The sequence below is a fragment of the Microchirus variegatus genome, assembly GCF_963457635.1.
Source record: "Microchirus variegatus genome assembly, chromosome: 15".
Taxonomy (NCBI): domain Eukaryota; kingdom Metazoa; phylum Chordata; class Actinopteri; order Pleuronectiformes; family Soleidae; genus Microchirus; species Microchirus variegatus.
The window spans coordinates 12,418,077-12,440,567 of record NC_139816.1 but is presented as its reverse complement, the minus strand read 5'-3'; the positions used below and the strand labels follow the sequence as shown (position 1 = coordinate 12,440,567).

Sequence of the window (22,491 nt, the reverse complement as noted above, 5' to 3'; positions counted from 1 at the left end):
CCAAGCAGCCAAAAATTGTTTTTCTTCAATAATGTTGAGATTCAGAAGTATATTTCAAGTCGTATGGAGCATAATTGACCCCAGTTTTACTCGTCTTCTTTTTTTTTTTAGTCATGTCCATGCAATATGTTTGAACGCTCACCTCTCATGGATTTATTTTCCTTCCTAACTCTGGTTGCTTTCTTGCTGTCTATTCAGTTTGTCATTGCTGTAGAGTCGGCAATTACTGCACATTCATTTACACATCGTAGAACCTTTTTTTTTTTCTTCTGCCTTTTCTCACCCTGCTGTTCTCTTTGTCTCCACAGTCCCAAGCGGAGCAACGAGAAGCGCAACCGCGAGCATGAGAACAAATACATCGAAGAGCTCGCCGAGCTGATCTTTGCCAACTTCAATGACATCGACAACTTCAATGTCAAGCCTGACAAATGTGCAATCCTGAAGGAAACTGTGAAACAAATCAGACAAATAAAGGAACAAGGTACGAGTGTCCAACCTTTCAAGTTTATAACACTTTGTCTACTTCTGTTGGAGCAGTAAAGGCGATGGGTCCCAAAGTAGAAGAGTGGAAAAAACACAGTTTCCTTTCAACTGGCCTTTTCTGAAAAAACTTAATTTAAATGATCTGTTAATCCACAGGCTGTCTCTTCAGTTTTATAACATGCTGCCTAGATGCATACTAAGTTAAGTTGAGTAGCTGCAGGTGGGTTTACCAGTGGTTTGATTTGTAGATGTTTGTATGATAAATAAGGTGCTACACTGTCATGGATATGCTTAGGATTACAAGGCCCTGATAGAACCACAGGAGCCACAGGTGGCACAGTGTTGGCAGAAACCTCAGATTTGATGGTACAGTATAAATATTATGGTTTGGGATCTGCTCCATGCACCGTAATTGATGTTGTTATTAAAGAGCAGCACAATTGATTTAATGTTCCCTCCACCACTTCATCATATAATTTGCATGAACCAGAGTAGTTTAATGTTGACTGCTGGTTTTTTCCCACTTTAATTCTGAGCCAGAACATCAGGCAAATGGATCAGTGTGCTTGGTTACACTTGCCAGCTTTTCTTTTCTAGTAGTCTTAAAGCAATTACATGGCATCTGCCTTTTTTTCCTCTTCTTTTTCTTTCTCCTTTTTACCATTTTCCTGTTTGACAAGTTTAAATGTAGCTTAAAGGTAAACAGCCAGGCAAGTGCTAAATTATGAATAAGCTTTGACCAAGCATGCACAAAAAGCAGCTGTGTCACTGGGAGACAAACAGTTGCCCACTCTTTACATTAATCCGGCGAGCTGATAATGTCCTCGTGTCATTTTGTGACTCACACATTATGTAATGATGAGCAATGTGATGCAAATATCACAAACAAATGCTGGCTAGCGTCTGTCCCTCCCTCCCCCACTCTGCTGTCTTATTCCATAATCCTGTCCCTCCCTCCAACCCTTCCTCTTCTCATTTCCACTTTTGTTAATACACCCGACAAGAATGACATTCCCTCCCTGCTACTGAAGCTTTGATTGTGCTCGTACTGCTACTAAAGAGGGAAGAGCCGAGTAGCCCTTTCCATTCTGCTATTTTCTTTACACCTTGAAGGCCAAATGGAGATGCATTTTTATCCTGAACAGAAAAAGCTGCTGCACAGTGTCTGTGTTCAGGACAGCAGTTTCAGCTGCCATTCTCTTTTTTGTCGTTGTACATCTTGTTGAACCGCTGATGCTCTGAAAGCTCATTTAGTTTTCATGCTCCGAGTAGATGTTATATCATTTTACTACCCCCATTTGTTCTTGTCATTGCACCTCATCTGTCACCCGTTTAGTGTTATGTTGCAGGGTTGTATAGGATGGGTTGTAGTGTATCTCTGCTTCTCTAGGCCTTGGATTACTTCCCCCTGACAGCGTCGTTATTGTGTAAAAGATATTCCCAGTTTATGGTGACTCTATTGAATATATTAAATTACACTAATGTGACTCAATAACTCTCACTGATTGGTGTCACAGCCCTGCAGAGAAGTGCAATATAGCTTTGATGGCCTTTGCGAAAGTGCCCTTCTATCAAAAGCTGTTAATTCATCCTTGTTTGTTCCTCTCCTGTTGCCTACATACATTTTTGGATTAGTGAGCATATTCTTTTCTTGTGTTGCCATTTTGTTACAAGATAACAGAAAATATGTTGAGTAATAATCTCTTTACTGAGGCAATAAAATAATGGCATATCCAAGTGTTTTATAGCTTCCTTTACACTCCTGTTCACACTTGTGCCAACACAGTAAAATCTCAGCTCTCATTGGCTGGAGGCTATTACATACACAGTAGCTGCTGAGCAGCAGCCAGCACATTGCTCTGTATTGTATTTAAATTTATTATACATACAGAATGTTTAAATTGCTAACATACACTTAAAAGTCTAAATAAATATATTTGTACATATTATTTTCCTATTAATGCATTTATTACCAGTTGCAAATCAGTTTTCTTCCTCTGTCTGTGGCTCAGTTCTGCAGACAGACAGAGAGTCTGTGAAGGAAGCACTGACACTGAGTGATGGTCTGTACCCAGGGCAGCTGTGCTGGTATACTGGGCCCCGCTGGGCCTGGAGAGGTCCTGCTGATGCACACATCATTAATGCTGAAAGAGATGAATGTGGGTCTCGGTGCTGTTGCTCGAGCCAAGGTCCAAACCTGCATTTGTGTCAGCTTTCACACATCTACTCTGAGGAGAAAAAAAAAGAAAAAAAGGAAGGACGTGATTTTTGTTTGATTTTTACCCACAATGTTTCTCACCATATGGCCAGCCCATTTCTTGGCATGGTGTGACAATTAAATGTGTCCCCCCCCCTCCACCCTCAGCAGCCCACTTACATTGCCTCTCAACATCATCTCTAAAAGTAGGGCAGCCTACACTCTGAACATACGGCTTCTCTGCATGATTATTAACCCAATCACTCACATGGACAAATGCATGGCACCATAGTGCAGGTAGAGGCGCTTACAGCGTGCGTACTCGCAACTAAAAGCAATTAACCCAGTCGCGTAACCTTTACATTTAACGATCTGTGGCAGTTAATAAGGCCATAGACTCAAAGGTACTGCTGCAACAAGTCATTTCTGCTCTATCTATACTTCTTTATACATATTTGAGATAGGCTTGTCCTGTGAGAATGCCAGGCTAGACGGTAGGAGCAACTGAAGAGGTTTATGGTTTTTTTTTTTTATATTCTTTAAATGGAGATGTAAGGTTTGCCCTTGCTGCGCGACCAACACTTTCTACTCTATTTGGAACAAAAGTTGTTTACATGCTGTCACTGTGTTTTCATAATAGACTTTTTTTTTTGTACATAATGCAATCCATCCAGTGGCTGCCACCAGCATAGCAGCTGCGTGCCCTCACACACGCATTTACAATAACCTTTCACTCAGCTTGTTGCTCTGTTCTTGGGTCTGAGCCACAGCTGTGTTTTTTTTAAAGCCTCAAATTGTTTGTTTTTTTAAGTCTTTGGGTCTGTTACATGTTTTGAAGAGGATTTCTTTTCTTGTTTGACCTTCCTGTTTTGGTGTCATGAATAGAATACTTGATGTCAAATTCATAAAATTAAGATCTATGTTTTGGATCAGTTAGATCCATATTTTTTTTTTCTTTAACTTTGGTCTCTGTTTTTTCCTTGAACAGAAAAAGCTGCAGCAGCAAATGAGGAGGAGGTACAGAAGGCTGATGTTTCATCAACAGGCCAAAGTGTGATTGACAAAGATGCCTTGGGACCAATGATGCTGGAGGTGGGTAGAAGGCCTTGTCTTGCTTAATCACGGTGTCATAGCCGGGAGTGAAATGTTATGAAACGCCCCACGCTGAACACTCTAAAACTAAACAGTCACATAGGATATCCTCAACAGTTTAAATCATGATTGGTATATAATGAAGAGTGCTATCCACAGAGCACAATCTCAAATGGTGCCAGTAGTGGTTGTGTGCGAGTGCAGTTGTGTGAAGTAAACGCTGCCAGCATCTTGTATCTGCCCCGGATTGGCTGTAAATCACGGAGCGGAGCAATGGCCTCGTTGTCCCACGGAGGGCCACTGAAGTGTTTACGTATAATGGGAAGAAAGCAACAGCCTGGCGAATGAATCAGTCCATTGAGCCTGTCCTCTCACTCACTTCCTCCCTCCCTTTCTCTCTCACTTTTTCAGTTCTCTTTCCTCTCCCTTCCTCCCTCCCCACCCATCGTTGCCTCGAGATCTGTCCTGTCATGGAATATTTATAGCTCTCCTGGTCCAGCGTCACTGAATCGACATGCTAACTTCCAGCTAAATATAGCTCACCGCAGCCTGCGTGCTTTCCCATCTGTCAGCAGCCCCAAAACACAGCGATCGGCCGTTCACACCCGCTTCACTCTAGCCTTGTCCCCCGTCCGCCAGCCAGAGCTCATTACACGGTGCTCCAAGGAGAATGGCCGTCTGCAGGAAATACACCCACGTGCCCCATGACCCTCCTCCAAGGCTCTCTGCTGCCCACTCGCACAAGCACCGAGCGAGACGAACAAGGCAGTGAAAAAAAAACATTCCAGCGTTGTTGTTTTAACCCTTTGGGAGCATGTCTTGTTCTTGTCGCATGACGGATGCGACATATAGTTGGCATTCCTTTTACACTGGCGCATATGGCCGCTATTGTGTGGTATGACAACGTTATCAGAGAGCTGTTTTAAAATTTTAAAGCGATGATAGCAGAGTTGTGGTACCAGAGATTCCAGATTAGTAAATATTGCATATCTTATTTAGTATTAAAATGATAAAACCTCTTTTTTTCAAATCAAATTTGGAAGAACATCAATAATTAATAAATAAATAAGTAAATATCTCATTTAAAAAAAATAAGCATATGGCTACCAACCAGTGCCAGATTCTGGTTCTCGCCAGTTTTTTCTGTTCACACATTTAGGTTGGTACAAAAAAAGTTTTCTGCTTCTATTCTAAGGCCACTAGAGACCAGTTTAACTTGTTTTAACAAGATAGTCGTAGGTTATCGTGCTAAAAATACATGTTTATGAAGAGAAGAGAAGAGGAGCGGGAAGGAAAGGAAAGGAGAGACCCCTACTCCCATAACAAATCCACTCTCTGTTTTATATTACACTGAGAAGATAAGCAATATAGTCGTATATCAAGAGAATAGGCTTGGTGCAAATTAGAACAGGTGCACAGAGAGCGTGGTGGTGGCTCATCGTATGTATTCTGAGAGTATATTCATTTATAAAGGCTTTAGTCATCGCTATGTTGCGTAGCTAACCGGGGCATTGTAAATTAGGTACTGGATAATGGCATTATGCAAGAGTGTCTGAAGGAAAGCAAGAGCTGGCGCTGTAGAGTGTTTGCTCTTATTTGTATTTGCCCTACTTGTCCAGTACATGGTCTTTCCTCACACAGGACTTGCACTTGCACAACCATGTTGCATTTTGGAACCAGTGTGCTCCATGCAGTGACAGATGAGATCTTTTTTTAAGTCTATTTTCAGCCCCGTGCGGTGTTAACGGGTTAGAGAAAATGTCTGCGCACATGAGATAGTATGTAAACTGCCATGCGTGAGTTTGCCTGGACAAAGAATCAAGCCCGCTGGTTAATGTCTTGTATGTAATGCATGGTAGTTACACAAACTTACAAGGTGCTGTGTAAGGTAAGGAGAGAGAGATGAACAAATCTTTGACAGTCCCCATGCCTTGTATAAAAATAGATGAGTGTAGTTTTGTTCCCAGTTTTTTTTACATGTAAATACATGCAAAGTGAGGTTAAAAAAGGCCATTTGTGTGTACTGTGTAGTTAATGATTATTTGAGCAGAGGTGAGCGCAGACAGACACCCTGACAAGCATCTCTCATCTCTTATCTTGACACCAGTTTACAACCACCAGCTTTCCTTTTTAAGGGCTCTGGGTGATTTGACGGCCTAATTGACACCGTCTTGTGTGTAATTGGTGACCTGGGGCTGTATTATTTCAATTAAGTGTTTCTCCTCCTTCACGTCCTCCGGTGTCTGCAGGCACATGCTTTTGTCCTGCTTTCTGTCAGCCACGCTGATGTTGAGCATCTGCGGAGATGATGGAAGTGCACATTTAGTACTAATCACCTCTTTTTTTTTTTGACAATATGCAGATGTGAAGCCTGAGTAGTTTTGTCTAACTTTGTATTTTCCACACAGAAAATAAACATGCAGGGTGTACTTTCTCCAACTTCTGCTCTGTAGAAAGCACCTGAATATAAGAATTGCATAACCCTATCAAACCAATACAGTAAAATTACTAAGCGTAGGTAAGCAGGTAGGACTAAGCATTAAATAACCTACCCAGTTACCGTATTGTTTGTATCAGAAGTGTGCACTGGTGGCTAGATAATTATGCATATTTTTTTTACTGCCCTACTTTTGCTTCCATCTAACTGTCAGAGGTTTGTTCTGTATCCACGTGCAAGATTTAGTGAACAAAATTGTATCTGCTCTGTCTTATCTCCCTCTCCAGGCCCTGGATGGCTTCTTCTTTGTGGTGAACATGGAGGGTAACATTGTGTTCGTGTCGGAGAACGTGACCCAGTACCTGCGTTACAACCAGGAGGAGCTTATGAACACCAGTGTCTACAGTGTGCTGCACGTCGGTGATCACGCCGAGTTCATCAAGAACCTCCTGCCCAAATCCCTTGGTTAGCCTCCAGCTTTATTTTCCTTGCCAGCGCTGGTGTTCTCCTCTGGCCTTTTCTACCTGTCCGTGTCAGTTTTGCATGTTTCTCTTTCCCTGACACTGCATGTGTGTCGTCCGAGTTGAACCACTTTCACCTCTGTCCTCTGAGTCGGTTTTAATGAAAACACCTCACGTTTATTGTTAAAATGCTAAGGATGTGGGAAAGCTGGCTCAACGTAATGTGCATGACACTTTACTTTAGCCGATATTTCGTTATATCCAGGGTTGGCGTTGTGCATAATGAATATAGGTCCTTAATTTTCTCTTTTGCTGATGCTCAACCCAGACATTTGCTCTTCCTCTTCTCTTTTTCCCTCCCTCTCTTTTCACCTAATTAACTTCCTTTTTCAGCTTCTCTCCCTTGTCAGCAGTATTGCTCCCTATATTCTCATCTCATGCCCTTCCTTCCCCTTCTGTACAAGTTGCGTGTTATTCTCTTTCTCTCACACACTGTGCGTGCCACACACCCTCTCCAAGTTCCCATTTTCATGTTCTCTCTTTCCCATTACCTAGCCACTACCCCCATGAATGCTATTGTCCTTATCCTAGCATTACTCATCCCAAGAAAACAATCCATTTATTATTATATAGCAGACATGTCTTAGGCCACCATCAGGTTTGTCGCTTGAGCAATACTATAATGACCACATAGTGTCATCATTTTAATCATTTTATTAGAACACATCCGGAAACGAGTAAAATATGTATGCAGTTTTTTTTTTTTTTTTTTTTTTAATAATAGTCTATTCGGGGGAAAAACAGCTTCTATATGTTACACTTGACCAGTCGTACAACAAGTATTTTATATCGTATGTTGTACGAGTTAAATCCCCCAACCTCTTTCGTGACCTTCTTTCATGTCTCTCATACCCACATCCATATCCTCTTATATGTGTCAGTGCAGCCCATCAAGAGAGCGCTTTCTCAGTCCTTTCTTCACTTCCTTTTCTCTCCCGGTGCCTCAGATTGAGGTCTGAGTGCCAAGAGTGGCAGAGCAGCAGCAGCAGCACAGAGCAGAGAACCCTGGAAATGATCAGTGGTCTGTGTGTCCCAGATACTGGGAGATTATCAATGCACTGAATGAGATCACAAACCAGATGGAGTGTGCTGGGAGTTTGCTGGAGTGAAATGAGTTGTCACTGTGACTGTACCCATCTCTTTCGTCTCTTCTCGTCTTTTTTTTGCGTATGTGTGTGTGCGGTGTCTGCTTTCACATGTTTGTACACGCCTGTGCAAGCGTTGGAAAGAAGACGAAAGATTGGCAATGATGTTTTAGAGGACACGCATATGGAAGCTTGGCAGAGCAGGGGGAAGATTGCACAAGGCCTCTTGAGTTCTAACTGCTCATTATGTCTGATCTCTTCTTAACTGCTCACTCTCCCTTTTTTTTGTACTTTTTACACCTTCATTCCCTCCATTTTCTTCTTATTATAACCTCCACTTTCTAGCCCTTTCTCATTATTGTTCAGTTCTGGCTGCTGTAAAATCGGTCAAATAAAATGTCCCTTGTTCCTTCTCGTTCACCTTGTAGTTAACGGCGTGCCGTGGTCCAGCGACGGTCCGAGGAGGAACAGTCACACGTTCAACTGCCGAATGCTGGTCAATCCTCACAGCGACAACCAGGATGAGACGCACGAGCACGAGTCCCAGCAGCAGAAATACGAGACCATGCAATGCTTTGCCGTTTCGGAGCCCAAGTCTATCAAGGAGGAAGGAGATGGTATGAAAGTGTGATTCAGAACTTGAATGTGTTGATTGTCCCACCATTGTTTTTTACACTTTTAATATCAAAATTAAATTGAACTTACATTTCAAAATAAATGTTGAAAAATGATGAGTAAAAAAACAAAACTAAGAGCTTTAAAATCAATATTGCAAAATTAGGGGTTGCTTTCAAAAGTCTGTAATTATCTTTGGATACTGGAGTATGTAATAAGAGGGCACCTCCAAAAAAGGAAAAAACTTATAGTCGTTTGACAGAAAAAGACAAATGACAAAACCATAATCGCTAAACCTCAGTAATAACGAGCTGATTGTTGCCATGTTTGATGTAAATCTTTAATTAGGGGGTTGAAAGGCTTTCTTGCATGTAACATCTGAATGGAAAATGTTTTTAAATATTAATTCAAGTTGCTGCCATTTACATTCGTTGTGAGCGGAGATTGAATTTTAGTCTTACAACGGGCATTACACGCGAAAATAAGCAACTGATGAAGAGCAGCACTGATGCCACTCAGCTTATATCCATGAAAAGTTAAGTGACACTAGGGAGATGAGTGGCTGGGCAGCTGTCATTAAAGCCTATCTATAATTCATTTACATTCCTCCCAAATTAGCTTATGACTCCGAGGGATGGATGGGATTTAATCGTGTGTATTGCATCAGGGAGCCGGCGTTCTTGATAACCTTCAAATAGGTTTCAACACAACAACATAGGAATGAAAATGCAAGTCGGGATGAAGGGAAAAGAAGCTTCATTTGTGGTAACCACTAGTGTAAACATCAACTCGCTTCTCCAAGGAAATGGTTTGAGTTGTACAGTGTGTTCTCCATGATCTCATTTTATTGTTCAGTCACTAAGAGGTCACTGGGCTTTTCCAGTGATTTTTCCTGGCTTTACTCGAGAACTTGAGATCCTGTACTTCGAGTAAAATTACATCACAAGTGACTTTTGCCAGAACTTTTCCGCACTGTAAAGCAAAGATTTGCAAAGCTCTAAAAGGCAAATGCAGTGTTGTACATTTTAACAACCTTAATCCTATTTACTAGATTTGATCAGATCATTATGCCCCTTCACCATCAATGAATGACTGTTTAATTAAAATAATACGTTTAAAAAGTCAATATATCAGCCTGTCTTGCTACTTGTGCATGTGCAAGGAAAGAAAACGATAAGAAAAGGAAAGGAATCTAAAAGAAAACGACCTGAAATAGATACAAAGATCAATTGGCCAGACCACCCAAGAGTCACGGTAGCATGCCTGCGTGGTCAGCCCTGGCATTGCTTTTCTTGGCAAGAGACATGTGTGGGATTGTGGGTATTACTGGCACAGGAAAGTTAGATGGCAAGCTTTCTGGGGTCACCCTAGCTCTGGACTTGGCATCATCTGTCTGTCTGTGTGTATGTGTGTGTGTTAGCAGCAACTGTCATGATTGAGCGATGGCGATCTTTAATGTCGGGCCATTGTGAGATGGCACTTTAGGTGACACCAGCCCGGAGATGCGAGCAAGCGAGCACACATATTGTACATGCGCTTGCACACATACACACACACACCTTCAAAGGTCACACTTAATCATTTCCCTTGCCAGCAATGGCTGCTTCTCCTCATGAAAGAAGCGGGGCTCTGATCCCCATGCTCATTAATAACTGTATTAATTATGCTGCCTGGAAATAACATGCATTTCATTTTCTTTGCCTCCCTCTGTCTCTATCTTTTACACCCCCCATCCTCCCCTGTCCTGTCCCATCCCCCCTTTCTACCGTACGTCTCTGTCCTGTCCTCTTTGTTACAACCTCCACATTCTTTTCTCTTCTTTCCTTTGCCGTACTCGTTCCCTCTGCTGCTCTCCCTCGCTTCCTCTTTAATCTCCTCCAGACTTCCAGTCGTGCCTGATCTGTGTGGCTCGCAGGGTGCCCATGAAGGAAAGACCCGTGCTCCCGACACATGAGAGCTTCACCACGCGCCAGGATCTGCAAGGTACACAAAAGCATTCACACTGCCTGGAGATGCAAAGACGGCAAAGTGGATTGATTTATCCCTATCGGCTAAAACATTTTAAAAATATTTTACTGCCCTATGTAAGGGACCACCTCCCAAACTACTTCATTCCATATCACATACCTATAAATCACCTTACATTACAGTTTAGGTATTTGAAGATTGTTATATCCTTTCGCGAAGTTTCTTGTGTGTTCGAGGAACACATTTCCCACCTCTTGTCTACACGGTGGGAGGTAAAGTACCTGTCTGAACACTCTGCCTCAGTTGTCTGCGTTTCACCTGGTCTTTGATCATCTTGTTCTATTTATGTGTGTGGCATGCAATCAAAGAGGCAGCCACATGCACACTTTACGCACAAAATTGCTCACCCTCTGTAGTTACGCACCCTTACTTCTGTAGGTATGCACGACTATGATTGCTGGTCTTATAGTGTGATTTTTCAATCATAATCTTCTCTTCTTTAAGATGAGCGCTTGATTTCTTTGTCATGATTATCTGGGTGATATTGTGCTAAAAATATGTCGCCGCTACAATCTAGGTCTGCGACGATTCATCGATTATTAATTGATTACTAAATGAAATGTCATCGTGAATATGTTCTAGTGTTGTATTGCTCCATTTAACAAAGAAGTCATAGAAACTGAAAAAGTTAAGTATCGTTAAGTAACTTTCATTTTATGGACCAAACAAATGGAAATTCATTGCCAGATTAAGCAATTATGAGAGAACTGGCTGAATATTACAGTATGTGGTGTTGGAAAAAAACAAAACACCTGTGATTTCATGTGTGACAAGTTTTCACTCGGTCTCTTTGGTTGCCAGTCGGGCAGCAAGTCAGCCCTTTACGTGCGTCACTGCCTCCATGTGAATTGCAGAGTCTGATGAGGGTTTTTACACTGCTACAAGTGAGTGTGCGTGTTTGTTCACACAGGTTGCAGTTGCGCATTTGTCGAGTTCTAAAGTTAGCAAAGTTGCCCTGGTGGCTTCATTTAAATGAATCCCTCTTACGTTTTGCAGCATGTGGTTTAATGGCATTCCTGCTTAATTTGTGCTGACAGTAATTGTACTTCCTTTCTAATCTCTCTGGCTGGCACCATACACCACAGAAAATATTCTCAGCTTAAGCCTGTGACAAGTTATTAACTTCTGTTTTACAAGGTGTTCGACATGATCCCTGATGAAATCCTCATCAGCTCATTTAGTGTGGGTTGTAACATGTGTGACTAAGGCCTACGTTGTCTCTGTGTTTAGGTAAGATTACATCCCTGGATACCAGTCTGCTGCGGGCATCAATGAAACCAGGCTGGGAGGATCTGGTGAGGCGCTGCATCCAGAGGTTCCACTTACAGAATGATGGAGAGATGTCTTTTGCTAAGAGGCATCAGCAGGAAGGTAATGGTGTCAACAGCAAGGACTGTTCTGTTTTGATTCTTGGCTCTTCAGTGGACTTTTGTATTACAGCCATGTAATGGGGATTTAATCGCTAGTCCATTCGAACCAAAGCTGATGGGAAATTGTAGGCTTCACGTTTTGTGATCCTCAATCCAATCACTATTTTTACTGCAATTACAGCAAACCATGTGTATACTAATTACTCAGTAAAAAATGATTCATGTGGTCATCTCCTGATTTTGCGTGCATGTGTCCGCAGTGCTCCGCCACGGCCAAGCGTTCAGTCCCATCTATCGGTTCTCCCTCTCGGACGGTACCATCGTGTCGGCTCACACCAAGAGCAAACTTGTGCGCTCTCCTGCCACCAACGAACCCCAGCTTTACATGTCCCTGCACATTCTACAGAGGTATGTCTCACCAAACGCCACTTGTGTCAGAACCAGAGAGAGACAAATGTGCAGCGTGAACTTGCTTACATGTTTTAGCCTGTTTATACCCTGGAGCACAACCTGATGGCTTCTTGTGCTCTCTGTGGATGCGATAATACACTAGCATTCAAAAGTGTCAGGTCACTTAGACATGTCCTTATTTTTGAAGGAAAAGCACCTTTTTTCCAGTGAATATAACATTAAATTAATCAGAAAACACTCTATACATTGTTAATGTGGTAAACGACTATTCTAGCTGCAAACTGTCTGTTTTTTAATGGAATATGTACATAGGTGTATACAGGCCAATTTCCAGGAACCATCTCTCCAGTGTTCTCATGGTACATTGTGTTTGCTAATCGCGTTAGAAGGCTATTGGATGATTATAAAACCCTTGAAAACCATTGTGCGATTATGTTGGCACAGCTGAAAACAGTTTTGCTGGTTCTTTGACGAAAGCAAAGTTTAAAGGGCATTATCATTATTTCTAATCTTGTCAATGTCTTGACTATATTTTCTATTCATTTTGCAACTCTTTTGATAAATAAACGTGCAAGTTTTAATGGAAAACACCAAACAATTGTATAGGTGACCCCAAACCTTTGAACGGTAGTGGATATAAATGTTTAGTGGCTGTTTACCCAGTTGTTTCTCATAAGCAACCAGGTTGAGTTTGTTTTGTTCAAAGACCAGTTTGTATTTATTAATTTGTTAACCTTTTCAGATGTTGAAAAATGAATGAGCAATAATATGTTTTTACCTCTAGGGAGCAGACTGTATGTGGTATGGGCCAGGATATGGGTCCTGGCAATCAGGCCACAGGGATGGCTCCAAAACCTATGAACTCCTCCACTCCCTCCATGACTCCTCCAACACCAGGCAGTTTGCCAGGTTCGGGGCCTCAGGGCCAAGACACTACCATCAGCAGCAACAGCACACCTTTTTCCCCTCCGGGCCCTGCTGGCCCCAGAGAACCAGCAGCCATGGGCCATATGCAGGGCTACCGCTTTGGCTGTCCGCCACCACACAACCACACCGGAGGCATGCAACCTCCACATCCACAGCAGGGCCCAAACTGGAGGATGAACAGCCCGTCGCGTGCTAGCCCCAGCCCAGCCGGAGGTCCCCATCCACCTCAACAGAATTCTATGCTGTCACCCAGACACAGAGGTAGTCCTGGAGGGGCAGGCAGTCCCCGTGTAGCAGGAGGCCTGCACTCACCGTCTCCAGTGGGAATGTGTGGTGGAGGATCTGGAGGAGCAGGCAATAGTAGCACCACTAGTGCCCATGCTAACAGCTACACAAGTAGTTCTCTGTCTGCTCTGCAGGCCCTAAGTGAAGGCCATGGTGTAGGACATGGGCATGGACCCCCTCATACACACACACTAGGGTCTCCAGACCGAAAGCTAGGCTCCCCAGCAGGGGTCACGCCTGGATCAGGGGTAAACTCTCACCTGATGTCAAAAATTGGTGGTGGCAGTAGTGCTGCTGGTGGTGCAGGAGACTCATTTGGCCCTCACACCGATGTGGGTCAGGGGCACACACAAAGCCAGACGGAGAGCAACCAAGTTGAGCCCAAGGAGGAGAGGGACGCGCCGCCTGATGGTCTTGACCCTCACAGCCGTCTTCATGACAACAAGGGTCACACAAAGTTGCTGCAACTACTCACCACCAAGCCAGAGCCTCTGGAGACGCCACTGTCCCCTGGTGCAGGAGGTGAGGGCAAAGACCAGGCTGGGGCAGGGGTCCGGGGTGGCCTCGCGGTAGGAAACACTCATGCCACATCCCTCAAAGAAAAACACAAGATCCTCCACCAACTGCTTCAGAACAGTACGTCTCCTGTAGACCTGGCCAGACTCACTGCAGAGGCCACGGGCAAAGAAGTGGGCCAAGACCAAACCCAAGGAGCTGGTTGTACAGCTTCTGGGGCAGACATTACTCCAAAGCAGGAGCCGTTGAGCCCTAAGAAGAAGGACAATGCCCTGCTACGCTACCTACTGGATAAGGATGACACTGTACTGAAGGACAAAGTCCCTAAGCTGGAGCCTGGGGAGGTCAAGGTCGAAGGTTGCAAAGCCACCCATGTCAAAGCGGAGAAACAAGATGCGGGATACGACCGAGCTGAGCAGGTCAGTGAAAATGAATCGTCTACTGCATGTTGTTGTGGTGCTTTTGGTAGATTAACTGTAACCGCTTAACACTGCAAGTTACATCCATATCACTCACACACTGAATACAGTTTCATCAGGTGCTATTTGGAGTTTGGTGCCCAAGGACACATCACCATGCAGACTGGACTCTTTAGATCAGTGCACAAACCAAAAAGTTTTGCCCTGTGCTGCTCTACTTTCGTCTTCTCTCTGTCTGAACATTAATCTGGGTTTGGTAGCAGATTTTTTAGCTCCTTCAAATCCTATTTTCCCACACGATGTTACAGCTCACCACACAAATGGTCTGAAAGTGTACACGCCAAAACAGCATTTGTGACCCAATTTACAGTCGCATTCATGTTTAGTTATGCACACTTACGACATCATGTATGTTTTTTATTCACATATATAAACACATCTGGTCCTTTGACAGCTTATGTGTTGGCAGCACCAACTGAGGAAAGCTGTCCGCCAGCTTCAAACAACTGTGACATTTGGAAGGAGCCCCTGTGGTTCCCCAGCCATTTGATCCTGTTTGCATTTGGCCAGAACCCTCAGGTTTGGCAACAAGCTCAGGTCAGACCTGGCACTAAAAGAGAGAAGAGGAGAAAAGAGTAAAAAAAAGGAGTGAGCAGGGGAGAGTGTTGCTGGTAAAAAAACTCACCATTTCTGTGAAGCGGAGGCTTCGGTTTCCTGAGTCTGTGATGCAGAAAAGAAAAACCAGGGTTTAGTTCGACTCAAACCTAAATACAGGAAACCTGTGCACTATGCTCCACTTAACACATGCCTACGACGTGGATGCAAATGTAGTTGTCACTGCTAAACCGCAGAATTACATAGAATTAAACAAAATGACATCATGTTGCTGTGAGCTTTCATCCTCTTCTTAGACCAGCTGATATGTTACATGCTGTTTACATGTCTCTGACATGGCTCATGGATGTAAAGCAGTGCCAAAACTGATTGTAATTAGCCATGACAAGGATAATATTAGGGGAAATAATCCCGTTTTTCACACTGTTGCTCCCTAATTATCTGCTTCCTTCACTGTGGTACATTCTGTACTGCTTTCCCCCTTTCAGACAGACAACAGTACAAAATGTCAGCGAGCCATGCCTGCTAGCTGTGTATGTACAGTATGTGCTTTGCCACCTGAAAAAAGAGAGAGAAAAAGGTGATTGGATGGATAATAAGAGCTGCTGTTGAACTGAACAAAGGAGTAGAGAAAAGCGGTGTAGATACCCCCAGGAGAGCCCAGCCTCGGCAGGCAGAGGGAAAATGATGAGCCATATGCTCTTGCATGTCCTCTCTGCTGCCATGGAGATAGAGGGGAGAGGGAGTGGTGTTTGTAGAGCGAGCAGTATACAACAAACAATTGAAGGAAATGGAAATTGAGTTTTTAATATTATGTATGAGAGTGTTATTTTCTGTAAATGCCCAATTTGAGGAATAATTAATTACTCAAATTGGTTCGTTCCTGATTAATTTTGAGTTTTCACATTTCACATTGTGATTAAAGTGCTCATGTTCAGTCTCGTTGAACATAATTCCGGGGGTGTTTTTTAGATCTGATCTAAGCGGGTGGCTTAATTAGAGCCATATCGCCTGTAAGTGGGTTTCTCTGCTGACTGGTCATGTGTGAAAGCTCGACTGTACAACTCAAAAAAGCACATCTACAACTCCTCTCATCCTTCTCCCCACTAACCTCACTCACTGTTCTCTCTCTTTCTCTCCCTCTCTCTACCTCTTTCCTCCTCATGATTGTTTGAGGACTGAATTATTGATGGCTGGAGCAGAGCTAAATGAGAAATCAGAGCAGAGAGCACCAGTAGTGGCTTAGATGATGGCTGAAGGAACTATAGATATGGTTGACTAGTCCCATGGGCTTATGGGAGGCTTGTGTGTGTATGTGAGTGCGTGTAATTCACAGATTTTCTATTTTCTCCATCCTATTGTACTACAAATGTTGTTATCACATCAATCAAATGTGTCAAACTTGTCAAAAGCAAAAAACTCCTTTGCTATGTAAAATGATTTCAGCTCTTAGTGTTTATTTTCAAAAGAATGAGCGACGTAGGCTCTTCAACGACTGTAGAGGGACAAAATATGACTTCATTAATTCTTAGCCCACCACAGTCTACTATTATGTTTTAATAGTACCTCGGTTGTTTCTGCTGGCCCAGTTCTTCAGTATAAGAAAGAATATAATGACAGACTACATGCCAAAACATGTCATTTCCATGGGTGTTTACTCTCCCGTGCCAGACGTCTGTTCATGCACCGCACTGTGAAGGGGATTCAGAAACTGCTGAGCCAGGAATCACCTGAAAGATAATTTGGAGAGAAAAAAACCGAAACGAATAATCACTAATACAACTTATTTACTTTTTTAACTTAACCTTTTTTACCAAAATATCCCAAATTTGTGCACAGCCTTGTGCCATTTCAGCACTTTTAATCGTGAATACATGTTGTCACAGAAAAATGCCAATACCAATCTCGGGTGAAATAACTTTTCCTTTTGCCTCACTTCTGCTTCAGCCGCCCTGTTTCTCACTTCCTTTTATTATAACATGACATGGACTAGGTCAGAAAGACACGAGCGGTGCTTTTGCCCTTGAGTCTTTTGTTGACATTCGGGGCACATACCGTTCATGGAAAGAGAGACAGATTGTGACCTGTTCATTTTACAGATTTGGACTGCTTTTAACAGTCCCAGATAGACACCAGTCATCACCACCCTGCTGTGACAGAGTCTCTGCTGTCGCATAGCCATACAATCATTCCTTATGAATCAAAGGCGTCTGAAATTCACGAGTCATTCACATTTGATTGTGGAGTTTTAGTTTTTACAGAATTGTGTGTTAAGTTATGTTTTTTAAATAGATAGTGATGGTAATTGTACATGGAGAGATCACGCCTAAAGAGAATCACATACAGAATTTTAAACACGCATATGAAATTTAAAAATGTGAAACCGTGATCTGTAAAAAAAAGACATGACTTGAATCTAAATATTTAATAGTGGTCATTTGGCTTTACAAATCCTTGTAATTTCACCCAAATACAGTATTGGCCTTAAGCTGCGCCAGAGACTTCACATTGATTGCATTACGTGCATATAGACGCACTGAGAGCATAGACGGTAGCAGGAATTGATAGAAATGAGACCCATTAAAGGTAAAAGAGAAGTCGAGAGAATAGAAAGTGGGAGGGGAGAGAGTTGAAGAGGAGGAGGAAGAGAGCAAACTGAGAGCATACAGGAGCATTACATCATTCCTGACCTCATTAGGGCTTTTCTCTCTCCCACCACTGCCACCCATCACCCCTCACTCTGCTGCTCTCTCTGTCTCTCCCACATATCCTGTGTATGTTTATCTGCTGTACACGGACGATCGGCATGTTGCGGCGGTGCGTTTGCTTCTGTGTACTGTACATGGAAAAGGTTTTTTTCAGCAGGGTCTTCCGGTGTGGAGGAGCAAAAATAACCAACAATATGGCTTTAGTCCTTGGTTACAGTAGATACAGAATAATGACTCTAACAATATGGCAGCCATTTAGTCTCACACAGCATTTACACGGCCAGCATACATGTCATTGTTTAGACTGAACAAAGAAGTGCAACATTAAGACTGTGGCTGATGTGCTTTTTTTTTTCCTGCTGTACAGTATTGTCACGATCAGTTTTTTTTGTCAGTGATTCCAAGTGTGCTGCACTCTGGTGGCCACTTCAAGGCGGTGCAACTTATTTACCTTAAGTCCCTCTAGCCCCTCTAGGAAGCACAATATGTTGATATTTTGTCCAGGATTGAGTGTAGCCTACTTTTCTGTGTCAATAATGTAAAATTCAATATAATAACACTGCATTTTGCATTGCCCTTTGCTAAGTTTCACTTTTTGGTGAAATCGTCTCATATTTTTAACAACTTTATTACATTTATGAGGCTGTCAGTTGTCAGTTGTTATTTTGTCCTCCCACTCTAGCATTGGTTCACCTTTCATAGTTCTGGCAGTCCTTCAGCGAGGGAAACCAGATCCAAGCTCAGGGTTGTCTGTTTTTTAAGAGAGTTGTGCGAAAAAACTGAACACATACTGCCCAAATAGTCCAAAGCCCAGCTGTAAATGTCTGCAGCCTGACGCTATATTGGACCACCTCAGTCCAGCTGTTTACAACATGGGGACAGAGAGCAGTTTAAGTTTTGCTGCTTCATGTTGCTCTAACCATCTTTACCTTTCCCCACACTGATCAGTCTATAAATTCTTAACAATGTCCTTGAAAAATTGTCGGCTATAAAATGGTGAGCATCTGGAGTCTCCATTGCTTCTTCCAGCACCGAGTAGTAACCAGTGTCTGATGAGCTACATTAAAGTGAAGCGTGGCCTACATTTGATTGAAAGTGGTTCGCTTTATCCCGGTCTTATTGCTGTTATTATAAACAAAGCCAAGTCTGACTCCTCCTGTGTGTTTACACATCAGCTTTGCTGTCAGTAAGTGTGTGTGTGTGTGTGTGTGTGTGTGTGTGTGTGTGTGTGTGGGTGATTGTCACATGTATCATCCTGTTGGTGTGTCTGCTGGTGAAGCAGTAATTGGTTTCTAAATGGAAGGCCTTTGTCCGTTTCTTGTTTTCATATCTCTCCGTCTCCCTGTCTCTCTTCTCCAGTCGTCGGAGCTGGATGACATCCTGAACGACCTGCAGAACGCACAGCCGCAGCTCTTCTGCGAGCGGCCCGTTTCCCAGCCCAGTCCCATGGACAAACAGAACATCATTAACGACATCCTGCAAATGTCCGAGAACAATCCTGCCATGGCGGCACAGCAGCAACACAGGGGCATCGGCCCCGGCATGGGCCCAACGAGTGAGTTTCATACTTGGAGAAGAAATACAAGCAAATGCAGTATCACATGTCAACTTGACAAATCAATCATAATGATTAAAATGTATGTAAAGTATTTGACAACAACTTGTAATCTCATCTTCAGACTTTGTGGGTGTGCGACCAAACCAGCCAGGCAGGGGTCTTCCTGTGAGAAGTTTGTCTCTGGACATGAACACGTCCCCCCAGCAGCAGTCCCCATTACAGTATCCCATAAGGGCCACAAGTCCATACACCCTTTTACAGCAGCAGCAGCAAGGCATGGTGGGAGGTCACAGCATGATGGCTAACCAGGCCAGTTTGGTCAACGCAGGCAAGTGTGAGAGTCAGACTTTTGTAGTGCTGTTTAAAAAGTAACTGTTGAATAGGTTTCTGGCCTTGCATGCTGGGATTTAGTTATTTACCTTGTATAAAAATGAAAGATGCTCACACTGTAGTGACCTGGACATAGTCTGGTTTTATATAACGGCTACAGGAAAATGTGTTAAATTATAAAGCATCAAATTACTAAATCAATTGTATTGATCCCATTTTCATTTTCAATCACAATGAAATGTAAACCCTCAACTGCTTCATCTTGTTTTGGGTATGGCTCTTTTTGAATGAGGTAAAATTGTATCGTTTTCCATGGTATAGTTAACACATGTAGCTGTTTCCAAATTCTAAAGAAAGACCTCTTTCCCACCGTCTGTCACTCTCAGCCTGTACTATATCATGCAATGGCACAATGACTCACTTCCTGTGACAGGAAATCGTCACTCAACCCACTCTGGCACTCCCACAGACCTTTAAAAGCCCAACCCCCCCCCCCCCCCCCTGCAACACACTCAATCATGGCTCCTTCCTTTTGTTGCGATATAGAACATTCAGTGTAATCTGACCCAGGATATATCTCACCGTTCCTTGTGTGCATGCGTTTGCTCCTCTAGGTCTCATGGCCCCGGGTGGACCACGGCCTGGCATGCAGCAGGAGGGCTGGGTGGGCCCAGCCTCTGCCCCTCCTCTGGGAGCGTCCGGCCCTGGGCAGCAAGGAGCCATGCAGGGCAGGATGGGGCCGAACAACACTCCCATGAGGCCTAACAGCCAGCCAGGGCCTCGGCAGATGCTCCAGTCCCCAATGATATCGAATGGTGAGGGGGGGATTGTTTAATTTAGAAGCTGAATCTAAACTGTTGATTTGAGGTTAAATTATTAGTATTAGCACTCGTGATTTATGACTACATCTTCAATAAACTGATCCAATTATGATCAATTTGGAGAAATAGAACTATAGATCAGGACTGATTAATAAATGGGAAGACCCCCAACACATGCATGGCTGAACTTTACATGCTGCCACCTGGTGGTTCTTCATATTTATTTCACTCAGTGTATGAACATAACCAACTCTCAGTTCTTATTTAATAAATGTGCCTGTTTTTATACATTTAATCATTTTCACTTGAATTAATACTTCTTTTTTTTCCTCTGTTCAGCCCAACCCGATATGGACATGGGCATGGTTAGCCACCATTTCTCCCAGCAACAAGCTCCACCCAACCAGACTGCCCCCTGGCCAGACAGCATGATGCCAATTGACCAGACAGCATTTGTAAACCAGAATAGGTAAGCTACTTGTTTTTTACAAATTGCGAAATAAACTTCAAATATTTTGTCACTGAACTCTGAATGTTGGTTTTATATATATATTACAATTAAAGCTGCAAGTTGCAATTAAATCTGTACCTTTTCTGTCTCTCAGGCACTCGGGGCCTCAGGATGACTTGTTGTGCAGTACAGGGCTCAGCTCTGGTGATGGTTCTGGTCCAGTAGATGAGGGGGCCCTCATGTCCCAACTCTACACAGCACTGAAAGATTTCGATGGTTTGGAGGAAATTGATCGCGCCCTCGGGATCCCTGCTCTGGTAGAACAAATGAGATTGTCACTTCTCTCTGCTTGGTTTGCTGTTTTCTTTTATGCCCTTACATTGTTTTTTGCACATGTGATGTTTTTTCAGAGTCAATCCCTGGAGCCAGAGCAGTTCCCCCAGGAATCCTCAATGATGTTGGACCAGAAGCCCCCGATGTACACCCAGCAATTTGGTCCCCCGCCTTCCCATATGGCCCAAAGAGGCTACTCTGGTGGTCCATTGCCAGAGCAAGGCTTTCACCCCATGGCTGGCCAGATGGGTCCACGGCCGGGATACCCAATGATGAGGATGCAGGCTCGGCCCGGACTAAGGCCCACTGGGGTCGTCCCCAATCAACCCAACACATTACGGCTGCAACTTCAGCACCGGCTACAGTCACAGCAGGTATATTTGTAATTAGAGCTGTAAGATTTTTCCTTCAGGCGCTGTACGAAATTACCGAGCACATACTTGACATGAGTACTCGAGTGCAATGACTGCCACTGCTGCTCTGTGGTGAGGTTGATGTGAGAAGGTGTAAAAGGATTATGCCACTCACAGCTGATTAGTAGGTTGAGCCGTACAATCATGGCTGACAAAAGCCTGTTTTTACACATGTTTTTGAGTTCCATTTCTTGTCTTTGTGAATTTTCTCAAATGGAACTGTGGACTGGTTGTTTCCCCACATTTGATTTGTGTACTGTTACATCAACATCTGTGTGATTGAACTGGGTTGACAGATGGGGAATTGTGTTTATCCTTGGGTTTGACATTTTGGCAGATCTTTAGTACGCACAATACATTTTCAGGACACCTCGGTCTACCTGGTTGTAAACCTGTTGATCATTTGAAGCATAACCCAAGTGAATAGAAAATGTCCAGTACTTTGTTGGGGGATAGTGTTTGTCTTAATGGCCTCTTCTGTCTCCCCTCAGAACCGTCAGCCCATGATGACTCAGATGAGTAGTGTGTCAAATGTGAACCTACCTCTTAGAGCCAATGCTCCAAACCAGGTAGGTTACCACTTCCATCACATGTCTGTGTTTTGTGTTTTCCATTAAAACTCACACTTATATTCATACAATTCCTTTCATACCTCTATACACCTATGTACATATTCCATTAAAAATCAGACGTTTACCACATTAACAATCTATAGTGTGTATTTCTGATTAATTTAATGTAATATTCATTGAAAAAAAGGGCTTTTCATTCAAAAATAAGGATATGTCTACGTGGCCCCAAACTTTTGAACAGTTGTGTACAGATTGTATTTCTGTGTATTTAAATAATGAAAAGAAAAAGAAAAAAAAATCAACC

At 43.1% G+C, this 22,491-nt stretch overlaps 1 protein-coding gene across 2 annotated transcripts in view; it reads left to right on the top strand.

The window, feature by feature from the left end:
• ncoa2 (nuclear receptor coactivator 2) overlaps positions 1-22,491 on the top strand; it is a 52,449-nt gene that overhangs the window by 23,971 nt on the left and 5,987 nt on the right. For both annotated transcript variants that reach the window (XM_083901708.1, XM_083901707.1), the window contains exons 4-18: positions 309-481; positions 3,669-3,772; positions 6,497-6,674; positions 8,244-8,432; positions 10,312-10,413; positions 11,689-11,829; positions 12,089-12,236; positions 13,024-14,386; positions 19,069-19,264; positions 19,389-19,595; positions 20,212-20,412; positions 20,758-20,887; positions 21,024-21,186; positions 21,280-21,576; positions 22,107-22,184. In XM_083901708.1, the coding sequence (XP_083757834.1) occupies positions 309-481; positions 3,669-3,772; positions 6,497-6,674; positions 8,244-8,432; positions 10,312-10,413; positions 11,689-11,829; positions 12,089-12,236; positions 13,024-14,386; positions 19,069-19,264; positions 19,389-19,595; positions 20,212-20,412; positions 20,758-20,887; positions 21,024-21,186; positions 21,280-21,576; positions 22,107-22,184 (3,670 nt within the window). The remainder of the gene's footprint in view (positions 1-308; positions 482-3,668; positions 3,773-6,496; positions 6,675-8,243; positions 8,433-10,311; positions 10,414-11,688; positions 11,830-12,088; positions 12,237-13,023; positions 14,387-19,068; positions 19,265-19,388; positions 19,596-20,211; positions 20,413-20,757; positions 20,888-21,023; positions 21,187-21,279; positions 21,577-22,106; positions 22,185-22,491) is intronic.